Source organism: Onychomys torridus, chromosome 5 (assembly GCF_903995425.1).
Source record: "Onychomys torridus chromosome 5, mOncTor1.1, whole genome shotgun sequence".
Classification (NCBI taxonomy): Eukaryota; Metazoa; Chordata; class Mammalia; order Rodentia; family Cricetidae; genus Onychomys; species Onychomys torridus.
In genome coordinates this window covers 116,574,675-116,590,103 of record NC_050447.1, presented here as the reverse complement: position 1 = coordinate 116,590,103, position 15,429 = coordinate 116,574,675, and the positions used below count along the sequence as shown (strand labels likewise).

Here is a 15,429-nt window from a genome sequence, read left to right as displayed (position 1 = left end):
AGGTAAAGGAAGCCATGAGTGCTCATATTCTAAATCTGATAAAGGTCAGTACTGCCACTTGAGAATAAGAATAGTGGCCTTCGTGTTACAGTTTCTTAAATGAGAATTTGTGTGTACAATAATATGAATTTGGTTTGTGTGTTGTATTTTTTAGTGTCCATATATGTATCAGTTCTGTTAGTAAAAATAAGAGAATTTAGTAACAGTGCTGACAGGAATGGTGGCTTACTGTGATTCTTTTTGAAACTACTGCATAATAGGTAGTCACCAACATCTTGATTGCCAATTTTCTTGTGGCAAGTTTTAATTTCTTGAGTTCTTCAAATCAAATGCTTTAGGAGCATTATCCAAGATAAAAGTGTTAGGCTGGGAGTGGCCAGGTAGGCCTCTAAGCTTGAAGCCAGCCTAAAAGACTTTCAGGCCAGACAGGAATACAGTGAGACTGTGTGTATATGTGTTGGGGGTGGGGTGAGGGCTATAAACAATGCTTATTTAATGCTTACATTAAAAATGATGTGTCAACAGTTCCATGGATAGCTGCATCTTTCGTGCTACTAATGGGCAGACCTATATGTAATTCATGATGTATTAAGTGTATGTGATTTGTAGATCTTAAAAGCTTAAAGATGCTTAAAACCATAGGCCACCTTTGGTCAGAGAGTGTAATAATGAATTTGGTGCTCACTTGAACCTTCCTTAAGCTTTAAAAATAATTTTCCCTTGTATTTATCAATAAATCAGTATTTCAATAATCTTAACCCTCAGACCACTTTTTTGTAAACCACTGTTTTCCCACCAGTCTGCTCCATGCTTTTTTATTCATGTCTTATTTAAGTCCTTGGCTTGCTTTTCTGTGGTGGTGGTGGTGGGGTTGGGGGGGGGGGGATGCACGCGCTTCATTCCTTCAGAATTTTCTATTTTTCTGCTGTATTGCAAACTCTGAACTGAGGTTGTAGGTGATTAGATAGAGCTTGACAGCCACTGTCATGGTTTTGCCCTGTGAACTTCTCCTGTAGAGGATTGATTAGTTTCATGAACTGATTTGGACACCACCTCCAGAGAGAATTACTAGCTTTGGGGTGGATCCTGTGACCCTTATACTTGTCTGAAAGTTGTGATATGTAACACCCGAGAAATTATTCTGTTTATTAAAACATCTGAACGAGTGGTTAAAAGTTAACCTCTTCAGTTTTAGGGTGGCTTTGCTCTGTATTCTGGCAGCCATTACTTGCTTCTGAATAACATTTACCAGGGCACCTTAGAGACAGCTCAATAGCTCTCACTGGACTTTATCCACAGGGAAGCATCACTGTCAACTGAATGAAAACATGGTACTGCCTTTTCTTGTTAATGTCAGCTGACCTTGGCTAAGTAAATGGGTAGAATTTCCTTATTTCAACCCCAAATGTCAACTAGGTTACATCTTTCCCATCATGGTTAACAGAGAAGGAACAAGTTGTTGAGTATATACTTTAAAAATCTAGTTCTGTGTAGTGGAACACACCTTTGATTCCAGCACTCAGGCAGAAGCAGGCAGAGCTCCAAGTTCTAGGCCAGAGAGGAAATCAAAGTGAGACCATGCATTAAAAAATAAATTTAAAGAATCTTAGTTCTGCAAGATTTTTTTTTCTTAGAAATACCAATCTGCCCTGCTTGTCAGGTAATTTAGATCCTCACAGGCACTGATGTAGCAAATGTTGTATTTCCTAGATTGAAAGATGGTTTTAAAAAATGGTTTGTTAATTGGTATTTCCATTTTCTAATCCTTTATCCTTAGAAACCCACAATCTGCCAAAGCAGCCTCCACTTGCCCTAGCAATGGGACAGGCCACACAATGTCTAGGACTGATGGCTCGATCAGGAATTGGCTCCTGTGCTTTCGCCACAGTGGAAGACTACCTACATTAGCTATGCACCTCAAGAGCTCACACTTACATTGTGGCAAATAGTCAACATGGAAGTAGACCGGCTCTGCTGATTTGAAATTTAGATTTTTTAATTATGTACTGGGGACAGGTTTTTGTCGCTTTACATTGCTTCCTAGTTTACAGCATGATGCAAATGATTTTCTAACTTAGTGTTAGGAGAAAATATTTTCCATCTTTTAACCTCTTAGTTGTCTAAGAGTTAAATATTACTGAATTTCAGACGTTCAAATTGATCATCAGAAATCCTTTAAAACAATTACCTAAAAGAAACCAAAAATCCTGCCTTCTTTGTTGGGGGGAGAAGGGGGGAGGAAGTGGAACAAGTTGTGTTTGTGTTAGCATGTGGGTGATGTAAACTACAAATTGGGAGCTGTTCCGACCCCCTGCTCCTGTGTAAGCATTCAATCAGTGTAACTTGCAAAATGCATAAACATCCGACAGTTTGAATTTAATAGTGTTGATGGAAGAAATCATTTTTAATGTGTACTGTAAAACTTGAAATACTCAGGAGCTGAGTGAGTACGTTTGTTGCTACTTACAATCCCGACCTGTTAGTCCCAGTAGTTTTGTTTTAACATGGTCTTTTTCAACTTTGTTTCCTGTTTAACTACAGATGACTTCTGTTGTAGACTCACAAGTTTAACTGTTGTATTATAACAGTATTACATGTCAACGGTGTGGTTATGACCTTTATTTATATAAAAACCAAATATTTAGTCAATTTACCGTGTCTTAATTTAATCTTTGTACACCTTCCATTTTTAAGTGCTTAAATGAGTACTATATTGCAATAAAAATGTAGTGATATAATTAACCAGCCATTAAAAATTTACTTCTCCAGATATTAGTGTCAATTGAATTTATGTATTAGGTTCTCATATACTTTTTAGAGCAATTAATAGCAATGATTCTTACTATCAGCCCAAGTTAACAGTCTAACACTGCCTTCAGGTGACTGCATTAGTCAAACCTGATATTGTATGTGAAAAGAAAAGTACTGTAACTGCAAACCTCCAAACTAGTTAAAATCTGAAAAGCTGTTCCAAGGCTGGCAAGATGGCTCAGTAAGTAAAGGCACTTGCTGCCAAATCTGATGACTTGAATTTAGCCTCTGGAACCCACACAGTAGGCAAGTGTCAATATAAACTGACTTCTGACACACCATGCACGTATGCACACACATACCTTTTCTTTAAAGAACAACAAAGCAACCGCCCCCCCTCCCCCAATTATTTCAGATTAATTTAGTCCATTGCTAGACAAAGGTGCTGGCTGAAGTTTAAGTCTTCCCCAACAGACATTTACCTACTCTTGGGATTTTTTCCCCCATGCTTTTTTGTTTTGTTTTGGGTTTTTTTGTTTGTTTTTAAAGATAGGTTTTCTTTGTATAGAGCCTGTCCTGGAACTCACTCTGTAGACCAGGCTGGCCTCAAGCTCACAGAGATCTGCCTGCCTCTGCCCCTCAAGTACTGGGATTAAAGGCATGTGCCACCACCCCCCCCCCCACCCCCAACCCCACCTTTTAACAATGACTTCTTACTCCCTGACAGTAGAAACCACATCAATAATACCAAAATAGCTTTTCAAGCTGTACTGAAGACTTCACGGATGGTCTCTTTGTCCCTCTTCTTGTGCCCACACAAGGATGAAAATTCCTTTCTAACTACTTTTTCCTTAAGAACACTAAAAATATTTCAGAAAGAAATGTAGCCAGCTGTTTTCCAAGACAAAAAGGTTTATGGTTTTTATAATGATCCTTTACAATGATTTATGAATAACTAGATTTGGAGAAATCAATCCTTTTTACACCACATAATCTTAAATTGTATACATACAAAATACAGGTTCTTCATTTAGCTTTATTTCAGTTCACTTGTAACTTTTCTTTTTCATCTTTCTGGCCATCCACCGTTTTTTAAACCTCTTGGCATTTTGTTGTTTCTGAGCACCTATAAGAAAACAACAGAAAGCTTCATGCGAATGAATTTTCAATAGGTATTAGTTAAAACCCTGAGAAACATAAATTCAGATTTTTTTCGAGAGTGTAGTTTACATAAATGGATACACTATAAAAGTAGGTCTTTCAATTTATAATTATGACCCCTCTCCTTCCAAAAAACACTTCCTTTGTACAATTACTAAAGAGAAGATGCTCCATCTTACCCCAGGTGCTGTTGAGAAATTGGGCTGCAGCCCTTTTCACTGGTAGCCGCTTGTTGTTCAGTGACAGGAACTTGTTTACTAAAGAGAAGAATTACTTATCATTTCTTTATCATTGTGAAAGCCTGACAGACAGACAGACATGGTCCATAAGAAAATTACCAGTAGTCCTCTTGGATTCTGAACCATATAAACAATTGTGGATGAAGTGTTTGGCTGCTTCTTGCCTCGAATCTCTCAGGTCTTGGTCTTTTAGCCTTACAGCCAAGTAGCTTTTGGTCTGACTGCTGATCAATACAAAAGGTCAAAATGAATTAGAGGGTACATGCTGATTCTCCTATGTGATTCTGTGTGTATGTACACACCTACGTGTGGTACTAGTGAGGGTCAACCCAGGGTGTCTCAATAAACACTACCATTCAGCCGCATCCTTAACCCACCTTTTTTATTTGGGGACAAGGGATGAGGATTGTCAAACCCAGGGCCTCATAAAGACCAGGCAGGTATACTCTATGCTATTACTCCCAGACCTACACAACTTCAGTCATTTTGTTCTTGCTCATCCACTGTCTTTAAGTGATTGTATGTGTTACACAATACCACTAAATCACATGCTGTTTTATAAGAAAAAGAAATTTATTAACACATTTTAAGGCAGCAAGTAAATGTTACTATCAAAACTAGTATTTTTCTACAAATAACCCAATCAGATACACTACTACTTTCCCCTCATAAGCCAAAACTTGAAGAAACTTTACATCCCAGTGGGAAAACAAAACTCATTACCTGACAGACTGCACTTTTTGTACTTTAACTTTCTTGGAGTGTCTTCCTTTTGAAATGTGTTCGCTTTTCTTTTTCAAATTAACTGAAAAATTAAGATCCACTTTGTGAATAGTATTTATATAAGTTAACACTTAATGGTGCTCACTTCATGTAAGTGCAGGTTTTATTTGGAAGAAAATAATGGGGAATGGGCTTGAGCCAACTTTGGCCAGTCCTAAGGGCCTCAAGCAACCAAGAATACCTGCAAATGACCTCACCCTTACATGAAAAGTTACTTGAATGAGAATAAGCCATACCTTTTACATTTCCTGGTGAGTTCTTTATGCTGTGGGAAAAGAACAAAAGCTCAGAATGGCAAGCAGTACAGAAGTCTCAAAAGAAGTAACTTTAAGATCCCCTTCCAGCTTTTAAACAGTTTGGACACTGGAGACAAGAGACAGGCTCCAGACAACTATGAAATGACTAAACTGCCTCAGAGATGAGGTACAGAAGCAGCTGTGCAGAACACAGCGGAGAAAGTGACGGGGGAGAGTGAGAAGGGATGACACGAACTTGGTTATGAAAGACAAGGACCAAACCAAATACCTGCTTACATGCCTCATGGAATTCAAGATCAAAATATGGAAGAACAGCCATATACTACTGTGGCAAAAATGACCTCACAGTTTACACTAAGGCCGGGTGTGGTGTTACACACCTTTAATCCCAGCACTGAGAGGCAGGCAAATCTGAGTTTGAGGACAGCCTCATCTACAGACAGAGACACAGAGAAACTGTATCTATTAAAACAAAGAATGCACCAAGGAGTGCCAAGAGGTAGAGGAGTAAATTTCAGTAGGACTTATTTGATGGAAATAAAGACAAATGTAACTAAAGCTTGGACTTTAGTTTTAAGCACAGACCTCAGGGAAAAGCTGCTAAATGAAATGGGGAAGAGGCAGGGTGAGGGCAGGTAAAATCCACAGCTTAAGTGTGGATTTTAGGAACCTGTGTTTAAGTGCCCGCCACACCCCTAAATGGTAAGTTTAAGTCATCGACCACGATCCTGCCCCAGGACAGGTGCTGGGCAAAGTTTACTTGATAGACTGGGAAGTTCGGGCGAATTTCTTCACTTAGACAGACAAATCAAAGATGGCTTTACCTAAATAGAAGCCCTGCTACTTACTCAGCCTCTGAAGCAGCAGTTAGTTGCTCTAAAACAGCATCTGGAAGCAGCTTTCTTTTCTTTCAGAATAAAGGTATGAAGACAAGTTAAAAGTGGTGTACAGGTATTTCCGGAGTTGCTTCTAAAAAGTTACCCATTTCAAACAGCCCTGCATCCGGGCCAACACTGCCCTGCTATACTCCTAAGCCGTCAGGAAGACTGGGCTGACAAAGCCCAGAACAGTCTTTGTAACTGTGCCCACATTAGCTCAACGTTCAAGTGTCCCTGTGACTGGAAAGGTATCTGTCATGGCCTCTTTGAAGTCAGCTCTCTGGGATGTGAAATAACTAATTTGTACGTGCCATTTTTACTTTACAAATCACATTTTAGAGCGCTAAGTTTAAGACCCCGCTACCTCTGGAAGCCTAAAAGACCAAAACGTCAAGACAGGTGAGTGTGGCGCTTCCACTCTGAATAGGGCAGTCACCAAGAAGCATCCGTAACCCCGCTCCAATAATATCCTATTTCCCAAAGAGCCTGGAGCAAGGGAACTCGAGCCCCGGCCGTGTTTTCAAAGCGACACGTCCCGCCCCCAACCTTCTGTTCGATGAACAGCTCCTCGCGCCGCTTCCTCTTCTCTTTCAGCAGCGTTTTATCCCTGGAAGAAAAGGGTTCAGGTCGGCGGGAGACGAGCCCAGGGGGACGCGAGGCGCCCCGGCCCCGCCGCGCGCGCGCCGCACCTCCGTGCACTCTCACGCACGCGCAGCTCCTCCTCCCTCGCTTCCGCCTGAGCGCTGGCGAAAGTCTGCTCCTCTGGGGCCTCGTCGTCACCGTCCTCGTCCTCGTCCAGCGGCTCGGCGGCGGCGCCGCTGCTCGGCTGCCCGAGGAGCAGCCCGTGCTCCGCCTCCTCCTCCTCCGAGGCCGCCTGGTCCTCGTCCACCATCGCCTCCGCCGGCGCGGGGACACGCGACGGACGCGGCCGGAGCTGCACCATGACCAACGGGAAGACGGCTGCCTGACCCTTGACCCGGAAGCAGCCGCTAGCTGTGCGCACCGCGCGCTCTCCACGCCCTCTGTTGGTCCGGAGGCCACAAGACGCACCTAGGCGCGTGCGCAGAAGGAAGGAGGGCGGGGCTCCCCACAGTGGTTGTGATCCGGTAGACAGTCTAGGTGGAAAGGGATGCTCATTGTTCCCAGGTTGGTCTGATCTATGGAACAGCGGCAAGAGCGAAATAATACTTCATGACCATCATTGTTGTGGGATGCATCTCTCTGTGTATTCTGGGCATACACGGCCCTGTGGTCTCTGTCTCTTACCCATTATGGAATGCGAAATGATTCTTCATGCCCTATTCAAGCCGTGCATTTGAATGAGCGACAGAACTGTTGACGCTTCCAACCTCCCACCCAGGCTAAGTTCAAGGATCGCAACATCCACCCCATGACCACTCTGGCATGTCTACCTACACAATTCTCTGAACCTTGCACACGTTCCACACTCTGTAATTAGTTCGCATGCCGGTTGCGTCAACCATTCTGAAATCATTGATTTCTAAAGTCTGTCATACGGTATATGTTCAACAAAGGGTTAGTTACATCATATATATTTTATACTTCTAAATCTTATTTTATCTTCTTATTTAGAAGCAATTTCCAGTTTAAAACCAAAAACTGCTGGAAAAGAAGTAGGTAGAGGGGAAGGGAGCCTGGGAGCTGGATGAGGGTGGGGGTCTCTGAAACCTTGATCAGATACAAAATACAAATGAAAACAATTCTCAGAGTCAGGCACAGTAACACGTGCCTGAAATCCCAGCACTCAGGAAGATGAAGCAAGAAAACCCTAAATTCCAAGGCAGCCTGAGCTAAAGTGAAACCGTATCTCAAGAAAACAGAACAAACATTTAAATGTGGCAGTGTGCTGATCCCTACCATAACTAACATTAAGAAAATGGAAGCAGTTAAGCTGAAGTCCAATGACAAGCCTATTAAAAGCACATAATGGTACTGTATGTACAAAACCGACATTGAAAGCATCACAGAGGGCTGGAGAGATGGCTCAGTAGTTAACAGAACTCGCTGCTTTGGCAGAGGACCTAAATTTGGATCCCAGAACCTGTGTCAAGCAGCTCATAACAATCTGTAACTTTAGCTCCAGGGGCTCCAACACCTCTGATCCCTACAGTACACATACCCACTGCAGACACACACACTCACACATACTTTTCAAAAAAGGGTATCACTGAAGTTATTACCATCCCCTAGTTGTACAGTCTTTAGTCCACCCATCTAAAGTATGACTCTGGAGGTGCCTGGCTAGTTCTCCAGACTCCCAGTAGGTGGGAGAAACTATCTTCTTGACATTTAGGGACTTTTAGGATTTGTTACAAATGATTGTCACATATGGTACACATAACTGTACCTTGTTGCCAGTGATAAATCATATCAATTGTCCATTTGATTGTTTAATAAACATCCGTGGGGAGCCATGAAGTTCTGAGTGAATGTGTAGCCCCAGTGCCTCAGATCCATGGGATTGGCAAAGCCTTCCCTGGGTCAGGTTCTCAGAAATGGCAAGGTCTTCCTGTGCCAATGTTGACTGTGTGCCAAAACAGGCCACCAGGGCTCCCTCCTCCTGGGTGACTGCAACCTGAGACTGCCCCCCTACAGAGACCTCCCACGGAGTCCTTCAGCGGAACTGAAGCCTTCCTCCTTGTGCCCCACACAATACACTTGCTGAGTTTCCAGGTTGCTTAGAAGGTGCCCCCCATCGGAGGGAGGTACACAATCAACCCGACCCTAGCTTTTCTGCAAGTGTCTCTGTCATTTCTTCATTTCCCAGCTGCTCCCACCAGGTTCCCAGCACCCAGCCATGCAGCACCCACCAGATGCATTAGTGAGGCACACCCCGGAGAGGACTGGCTGAGGAGGAAATCCCGAGTGTGAGGAGCAGACTGTGTACAAAGGAGAAAAAGAAAACAAGTGGAGTCCTGGAGTCCTCTCTCTGCTTTCTGGGCAGCCACGGACCGAGTCATTCCCTCTTCCCTGCTACGCTGCATTCCTTTGATCTGTGAGCCACGCTAGACCTCTCATCCTTTAAATCATTTTGTCAGGTATTTTGATCACAGCCATGAGAAAGGTAACTATTGAAATAAATGGAATTCTGAGAGGGGCTGAGGTGAGGCAGGCCAGGCACCTGGGGAACTGACTGGACCGAGGGAGAGCATTATGTATGGCCTTTATCCTCTTCACTAGTGGCCACAGCTCCTCTCTAGGCCTCTCATCCCTGCCATAGTTCAGGTCCAGGGCTGCATCAGCAGGGGGGGTGGGTGGCCTCAAAGACAGTGCATCATTCTTCATTCTTACTATTATATTGCAAGATAAAAAGGTCATTTTCAGGGTCCCATGGACCCTTGTTCTTAGACAAGTAGAGACCACATGCTCCCTCATTTATGATGCTAAGCAATGATGAAGACCAGCAGAGGTGATGTTCTCCTTCATTTATGACACTAAGCAGTGACTGTCCATCACTCCCGTCCCTCAGAGGCAGCTCATCTGCTTCGTTCAGGATCTACCTTGTCTTTTTCTCATCCTGACATTTCTACTTGGTTGTTCCTTTTCTCTCCTTGCATGAGCTCCTGCTGGAAGTTATCCCATGATCTTTAAGGTGAGGCATCCAAGTGATTTAAATACCAAAAAGGAAAAGAAGCCCCCAACAAAGACAGCTCTTGGAGGAACCTCCGTACACAATAAGTACCAACTATAAAGGATGATTTCATTTCCGCAAAAGATTTGTGCAAAAAAATAAATAAATACTAGGGTTCAACTTTTAGTGTTTTAATTCTCTATTTCTATCTTTGGGCAAGATGCAAACAATTAGGAATGATTACCTTCTTCTCAAGCAAATTGATCACAAATGTTTCCCTCCCAGTAACTGACCAAGAACAGCAAATCCAAAATACTCCTATTTCAGTTGAAATCGAATGTTATGGAAGAACTTGACAGCCCATCTAGCTCCCCAAAGAAAACACATTTGCTGTTGGTGAAGCCCAATCACTTCACAGATGGACTGTCCTCTGGGGCTTGAAGGGTGTTTTTAGACTTGCCAAAGTTCGGTTCACCAGCCACAGAACCACCTCTCCTGCTGGTGCCCTGGTTATGTACTACACGATCTCCTCTTTGCACAGGGTAATTAAGAAATCCTTTCAGTTTCATGAGGAGCAAGGGCTTCAGGAAGAGTTGTCCCACAGGGTCCTGAAAAATGAAACCTAAACAGAAGGAGCAATAGAGCAGAATTGGGAGATACAAGTTAACAAAAGGATCGTGCAACTGCAGCTGATAACACAACTAAAGGCGGCTTACATTTTTAAGGGATTGTTTGTTTGTTTTTTAAGACAGGATTTCCCTGTGTAGCTTTGGAGCCTATCCTAGATCTTGCTCTATAGGCCAGGCTGGCCTCGGACTCACAGAGATCCACCTGGCTCTGCCTCCTGAGTGTGCCACCACCGCCCGGCAAGGGACTTTTTTTGTTGGTGTTGGACAGGGTCTCACTATGTAACACTGACTGGCCTGGAACCTGCCATGTAGACCAGGCTAGCATTGATCTCAGAGATCAGTCAGTTGCTACCTCTCAAGGGCCAGGATTAAAGGTGTGTGCAGCCAAACTGGCTTTCAAGGACTTCTTTAATCCAAGTTCTGACAATACTATATGTAACACCCACAGACAACTGTCTAAAGTCTGTGTGCTATAAGATTTTTATTCTGACAGGTGGAGGAGGCATGATTTCAGTGTGTTTTACCAATATAATGCCAAAATCATAAGTGAAATTTTATATATATATATATATATCCATTTTTATATATATATATAGACACAAATGGGTGTGAAGTCATCCCATGTTCATGGCTCTGAAGAAAAGAATTAACATTGTTAAAACATCTATACTATAATCCTTATTGCAATTCCAATGTCATTTTTCATGATAGATATAGATAAAACAAGAGATACAAATACAAACTTCAATAAATAATAAACAAAACCAGAGCCTCTGCAGTAAATGACCTCCTCACAATACAGTACAAAGTGTCTGAAATTATAATAGCATGATACAGGCATAAAGATAGACACATCAGCCAGCATTACAGAGTAAAGTACAGAAAAAAATCTATAGGCCTACGGTCAGCTGACTTCACAAACCTACCAGGCACAATGGGGGAAGGAAGGTCTGTAATAAATGGGGTTGGTAAATTACATAGCCATGTGATGAGAAATGAAATTGGACCATCATCTCATACAATATACAAAAAGAAATTCAAAACTATGAGAAGGAAATGGGGCAAGGGACTATACAACACTGGTCAAGGCAACAGATTTTTAGATTCGATTCCCAAAACACAAGCCACAACAGCAAAAGAAGACAAATGTGATTATATAAAATTAAAATCAGCTTGGAAAATAGCTCAGTGGTTGGACTCTGTGCTGTGCTACCCTAGGCTAGACCCCTGTCACTGGAAGAAGAATAAGTAACCACTAGAACATGATGTGGGCTGTATTTTAGATGGACTTGGTGAGCATGCCTTTAATCCCAGTACTTAAGAGGTTAAGAGCCGGGCAGTGATGGTGCATGCCTTTAATCCTAGCACTCAGGAGGCAGAGCCAGGCAGATCTCTGTGAGTTCGAGGCTAGCCTGGTCTACTCTACAAAGTGAGATCCAGGATAGGCACCAAAGAAACCCTGTCTCAAAAAAAAAAAAAAAAAAAAAGAGGTTAAGGCAGGAGAATCATGAGTTTGAGGCCAGCCTAAGCTATGTATTAAACTAAAGTAATAGATTTAGTGCTGGAGATTTGTCTTAGATTTAGAGAGCTTATCTAGCATGCTCTGAGTTCAATCCCCAGCATTACAAAATAAAATAGGGGGCTGGAGAGATGGCTCAGAAGTTAAGAGCACCGACTATTCTTCCAGAGGTCCTGAGTTCAATTCCCAGCACCCACATGGTGGCTCACAACCATCTGTAATGAGATCTGGCACCCTCTTCTGTGTACATAATAAATAAATGAACCTTTAAAAAAATAAAATAGAAAATAAATTGGGGGGGGGGCTAGAGAGATGGCTCTGTAGCTAAGAGCACGTACTACTCTTGCAGAGGTTTAGGGTTTGGTTCCCAGCACCCACATCTTGCAGCTCACAACAGTCTCTAATTCCAGCTCCAAGAGATCCAAAACCTCTGGCTTCCACAGACATCTATCTGCACTTGTGTACACATACCTCCACACAGTCACACAGACATATACATATACATAATTAAAATAAAGAGTTCCTGTCAAGAATCCATTGGCCATTTGTTAAAGTATAAACAGCTACTGCCAGCTACAAATCTGATTCAGGATGTCTGGGTGTTAGGTTTGTTTTATTCCTAAGAGCTAGGAAAGATTAAAGGACCACCAGGAAAATTATGGGAATAAGAAAAGGTGAGCTCCTGTTAGCGGACCCCATCTCAAATGGAAGGCCTAGGTGTTAACAAATATGGCAAAGAAATAAAGCTAATGAGCATTCATTTGTGCTTGAAATAAAGATATATATATAATTCAAGGCATGTGTCCTTTTTCTTTAGATCTCCCTTAAGTAAACTTTTAGGTTAAGAGCTCAGTAGGGGCCCAGCTACACAGGTAAAGAAGGCTTTGTTCCCTACTGGATGGCACAGCCAGGTGAGCATTCAACTACCCCATCAAATGTGACCACTGTGACTTAGAAGCAAGGGCTCTTCAAAGCAAGGGCGCTTTGGTAAGCGACATCACTACCTACATAGTTCTCAGGCTAATTCCCCAGGTGTCTAGCCTCATCCAGTAATTGTATTCAGCATCAAGTACCTTCCCTCCCACATACCAATGAATTACTTTATTACCCCTAATTGCCTCTCCTGGAACTCCCCACAGACCGTCCTGCAGCTAGGTAGACTCCTCAGTGGTCCTCACACTGCCCAGCTGTGTGTCTATGTTGGGGCCTTTGTATCAGATAGTCCTTGAATCTGGAAAGGTCTGTCAGCATGCTCTTTTACCTCTTGAGGCTTCCCTTTGGGACCCCACCAAATCCCAATGTCTGTCTGCCCCCACCCAATTATACCTAGGCTCTTCTCACTGCCTCCGCACCTCAAAAGCTGGATAAGGTGCCCACTATGGATACTGCTTGCCGCAGCCTCAGCCACTAGCATCTGATCTTCACAGGACAGGCTTTGGTCTTGGTCACTGATCTAGCCTATCCTTAGGACTATGGCAGTGTCTGGTACACTGTGCACTTCAGCTAAATTCTGAAGATTAAACAAAAAACAAAAACAAAACAAAACAAACAAAACAAACATGGTAGCTGATAACACTGATGGGCCCAAGTGCTGAGAGGCCCCAGACAGTGCTATGATGAGCACACACCCCATCTCTGTTTCAGGCACGTACAAATCCTGGCATTGCAAGGATTCTTGAGGGTCAGTCAGTCAAAACATCGAGGTAGTCAGAAAACGCCTTACATTTACTTTAATAGCAGTCAGGTAGGAAAGCCAATCAGGTGGGGAAATGGTACCTCTCACCTACAGGTAAAGGCTGTGACCACACCTACTTGAAAATGTACAAATGCAAGCATAAAATCTAGAGAATTAAAGTGCCAATGTGAAAAACGAAAGTTCTATGGAAACTCCCAGGTACCGAATCACAGCCCACCAGCCTGTAGTTAACGGTATTTTGTTCTTTCATAAAAGTCAACTACCATCCAAACAAGGAACCGCAACCTCCCTCCTTTGTCCTCCTCCTTCCTTCTCTCCTCCTCCACAGAAATCAGAGCTGACAGTCTATTGGGATGACATCTCCAAGCCTGCGCTCCACCTCCCGTCACCCAGCTTCGGTCCTCCCTCCCCCTACCTGAATCTGTTGGTGGCTGGGGTGGTTTCCATGTTAAACTCAGCCACTGGGACTCCCCTGGCAGCCACCTGAGGGGCAAACATGGCAGCGGGGTAGACCACAGAGGATGTTCCCACCTACAAAGCAAGCAGACGGAGTGCAGCGGGTGAGATGAAGGGAAAGGGGAGCTTTACTCAGGCAGGGATGTGGAGGGGGGCGTGCGGGAAGCTAACAGAAACTGCAGGACAGAAGCGAGTAAAAGGCAGGACTCAAAGTCTCTGGTGTTCGGCCAGTCACTGCAAGTGGGGAAGAACCATGTGACACAAAAAGACAGTCACATGAGTAGCCAGAGAAGCACAGGCATGACCCAAAGGACGCGACCAGGGGTCCCTTCTGTTCGGGTCTTTGAACTTGTGCCAACAATCCACGTTCTTTTTCTAAGGTAGGAAATAATCACCGTTAACGTTTTGACGTGCACACACACCCTTCACAGAAATGGAAAGGCCACCACACACTCTGTAAACCACGTTTTCTCACTAACACCACCGTGACCACAGAGGCTGCACTCAACATGGGATATATGCAGTAAATACAGAATGGAAACAGACCCACCACAAAGTACCTCTGCTTTTAAAGACATATTAAAGAAACTGTGGGCTCTGCATGCTCTTTCTAGTTAATTCTACCTTTAGAGAATGTGTCCTAAGGAAATTCCTTGAAGAAAATGCTAAGATTCCCATCTACATGTATTCATACAACATTGCTTCAAATACCAAAATTTGAAACAGCCTAAGTTGGACCTAGAAGACAGACCTGTAATCCTAGCATGTGGGAGGTAGAGGCAGGAGGATGAAGAATTTACATCTGGCTTTGTCTGTACAGTGATATGATACCCTCCAGGGCCACATGAGATGCTATTCAAAAAACAACCTGAAACAACCCAAATGTCCTGTAATAGAGGATTTTCTCACTATATCATGTGTGTACTAGAAAATCATACAGCAAACTAAAAGATGCGACAGCTTTGGATATGTTGACATGGAATATGCCAATTGAATTATTAAATGAATAAAACAGTCTCAAGACAGAATGTGTATTATGTGTATCTGGTGTACCCACATCTACATAAGGAAGGGTTTAAATCAGAAGTGGCCAAGTTTTTTGTGGAAAGAGCCAAAGGCAAAATTTTTAGGCTCTGTAGGCCATCCTCTCTCTGCCAAAAGGACTCAACTCCTGGTCTAGAAGAAAATATCAAAATGGTACCAGTGATTATTTCCAGATGGTATAATGTGGTGATCTCTAATTTCCTTCTTATGCTTTGATACTTTCGTATTTTATCAATGACATTTAATAATGAGCATGCATTATATTTAAAATCTAGGCTAGGGCTGGCAAGATGGCCCAGCAGGTAAAAGAGCTTGCTGAAAAAGTCTAGTGACTTTTTGTTTGTCCTTAGAACCCATGTAAAGGCAGAAGGAGAGAATTAACTCTACAATGTTGTCCTCTGACCTTCACACATGCATGCAGCAC

General features: G+C 43.0%; 2 protein-coding genes across 11 annotated transcripts in view; one reads left to right on the top strand and one right to left on the bottom strand.

The window, feature by feature from the left end:
* Positions 1–2,770, top strand: part of Ranbp9 (RAN binding protein 9) — an 85,647-nt gene extending 82,877 nt beyond the window's left edge. Inside the window, exon 14 of the mRNA XM_036186960.1 lies at positions 1,778–2,770. Coding sequence (XP_036042853.1) covers positions 1,778–1,908 — 131 coding nt within the window. The 3' untranslated portion in view covers positions 1,909–2,770. The remainder of the gene's footprint in view (positions 1–1,777) is intronic.
* A 681-nt stretch (positions 2,771–3,451) lies between these two features.
* LOC118583776 (NAD-dependent protein deacylase sirtuin-5, mitochondrial) overlaps positions 3,452–15,429 on the bottom strand; it is a 37,639-nt gene continuing 25,661 nt past the window's right edge. For 8 of the 10 annotated variants that reach the window (XM_036187410.1, XM_036187416.1, XM_036187413.1 and 5 more), the window contains 9 exons: positions 13,921–14,036; positions 6,759–7,226; positions 6,616–6,676; positions 6,040–6,098; positions 5,171–5,199; positions 4,875–4,956; positions 4,251–4,375; positions 4,092–4,169; positions 3,456–3,877 (listed from right to left, as the gene is read on the bottom strand). In XM_036187410.1, coding sequence (XP_036043303.1) covers positions 3,798–3,877; positions 4,092–4,169; positions 4,251–4,375; positions 4,875–4,956; positions 5,171–5,199; positions 6,040–6,098; positions 6,616–6,676; positions 6,759–7,226; positions 13,921–14,036 — 1,098 coding nt within the window. In that variant the 3' untranslated portion in view covers positions 3,456–3,797. Of the gene's footprint in view, positions 3,878–4,091; positions 4,170–4,250; positions 4,376–4,874; positions 4,957–5,170; positions 5,200–6,039; positions 6,099–6,615; positions 6,677–6,758; positions 7,227–10,144; positions 10,284–13,920; positions 14,037–15,429 lie in introns of those variants that run through there. The other 2 variants (XM_036187417.1, XM_036187420.1) reach the window with 2 other exon arrangements.